This window comes from Seriola dumerili, unplaced genomic scaffold (genome assembly GCF_002260705.1).
Source record: "Seriola dumerili isolate Sdu_G_001 unplaced genomic scaffold, Sdu_1.0 BDQW01000565.1, whole genome shotgun sequence".
NCBI classification, from domain to species: Eukaryota; Metazoa; Chordata; class Actinopteri; order Carangiformes; family Carangidae; genus Seriola; species Seriola dumerili.
This window is the reverse complement of record NW_019174820.1, coordinates 1,183,159-1,184,916: the sequence shown is the minus strand read 5'-3', so window position 1 is coordinate 1,184,916 and position 1,758 is coordinate 1,183,159. Positions and strand designations below refer to the sequence as shown.

The 1,758-nt window shown below is 47.7% G+C and overlaps 1 protein-coding gene across 1 annotated transcript in view; it reads left to right on the top strand.

The window, feature by feature from the left end:
- Positions 1 to 226: 226 nt before the first annotated feature.
- The window catches only part of LOC111236105 (octapeptide-repeat protein T2-like), a 25,654-nt gene continuing 24,122 nt past the window's right edge, over positions 227 to 1,758 (top strand). The window contains exon 1 of the mRNA XM_022764717.1: positions 227 to 283. Coding sequence (XP_022620438.1) covers positions 227 to 283 — 57 coding nt within the window. The remainder of the gene's footprint in view (positions 284 to 1,758) is intronic.

Sequence of the window (1,758 nt, the reverse complement as noted above, 5' to 3'; positions counted from 1 at the left end):
TCTGACACACACACACACACACACACACACACACACACACACACACACACACGCACACAGATCTTCACACACTGACAGGACTTGTTGGAGAGGAAACCAGCTGGTGGATGTACAGGGATCAGTGTGTATATTTATGTGTGTGTGTGTGTGTGTGTGTGTGTTTGCATCTGTTCCAACACATTAGGGCAGGTCTGTGGAATGACTGAGGCAGTACAGCAGATGCAAGATGGGAGATGGTTACCATGGTTACCGCAGAGGTTCTGATGATGCAGTAGAGATGCAGGTGAGGCAGAGTACTTCCTCTTCGAGCACACTTCTGTAGTACTGGTACTGACTTAAAATGCACACAGCCTGTATTCAGAAACTGAGCCTTAAAACCAGCCGTCAGGACTTCTGGAACTTTGTGATGTCACAACAAAGCAGTCACCAAGCCCCGCCCACCTGGACCCACCATCCAAACCTTGCAGGATTTGGTTTCTCTGAGGTTTTTTAACCTGAAATCTGCTGTATTTTTATTGGATCACTCAGAAAACAGTCAGCCAATCAGAAGAGAGGCTCAGAGCCTCCTCTCTTCTGATTGGCTCACCGACCTGTTGTTACTAGAGCTGCAGAGAGAAGCCTGAGAGAGGAGATGTAAAACTACACTGAGATGGTTTTTATATCTTCTGATGGATCAACACTTCAAAATAAAACAGGAAGTGTAAAATCTGGGACCTTAAGATGAGGGATAAAGAGATCAGGCGTGATCCTGCACACACATGTTTTGTGTGCCCTCACAAACAAACTGTATCTTACCTTCTGTCGCCTGCAGCGTCTCGTGACCTGGAGTCAAAGTGTAAATGAGACTCTTCACATATCTTCAGATGAAACTCTCCGTGGGCGTTCGGCCTGATGGCGTCACCTGCTCGGGGACATTTTGACCTTTCAGGTTGTCACTCAGCGTCTGAACGTCCTGGACAAACTGCACACCATCACACTGCTCAGTCAGTAAATGTGACTTAAACTGCAAAAAAAAAAAAAAAAAAAAGCAGCAAGCTTTAAACTCATCTTCCTCTACCACCACCCCGCCACAATAAAACACCACTTTTGTTTTCCAAGCTTTGCTCTCAGCGACACAAACTGTTTGCGTGGCGGCAAAAACGGCGTCCCATCAAAACCAAATAGCAGCGCTATCATCATCACCATCACCATCATCATCATCACCATCATCATCATCATCATCATCATCATCATCATGCTGCTATCACTTTCACTCGGCTCTCTGCCTACTTAGGATGCACTTCTGGGGTTTGGATGTCTCTCTGTCTGGCACCCATTTCCCCTCCCGCGTGAAGGCAGTGACACCTGGGAAGATTGAACATCCCGTCACACAGAAGCTCCTTTTGTCAGACTAAATATGTTTCGCTATTTGCCAGCGCCATTAGAGAGCAGATTTTTTTTTCTTTTTCAGCATTGTTATGCTCAGAGTATTCACATCACTCTCTTTCTTTTCTTTTTCTTTTTTTCTCTCTGTCGGCTGGAGCGAGGGAGCGAGGCAGGGGTGGCTGGGGTGGGGGTGGCGGCAGAGGCGCGACGCATTAGCGGAGTTTTAGATGCGTCCGGGCTGACAGCAGATATTGGCGGCGGGGGAATTTCTCCTGTGCGCCTTTTGTCAGAGAGCTGTCAGTCTATCAGCTCCGCGCGCTGTTAACTGGGTTTGCTGAAATTGGCTTGTGAGTATTAGGACAATAGCAACAGCAGCGGGGACAGGAGGGGGGG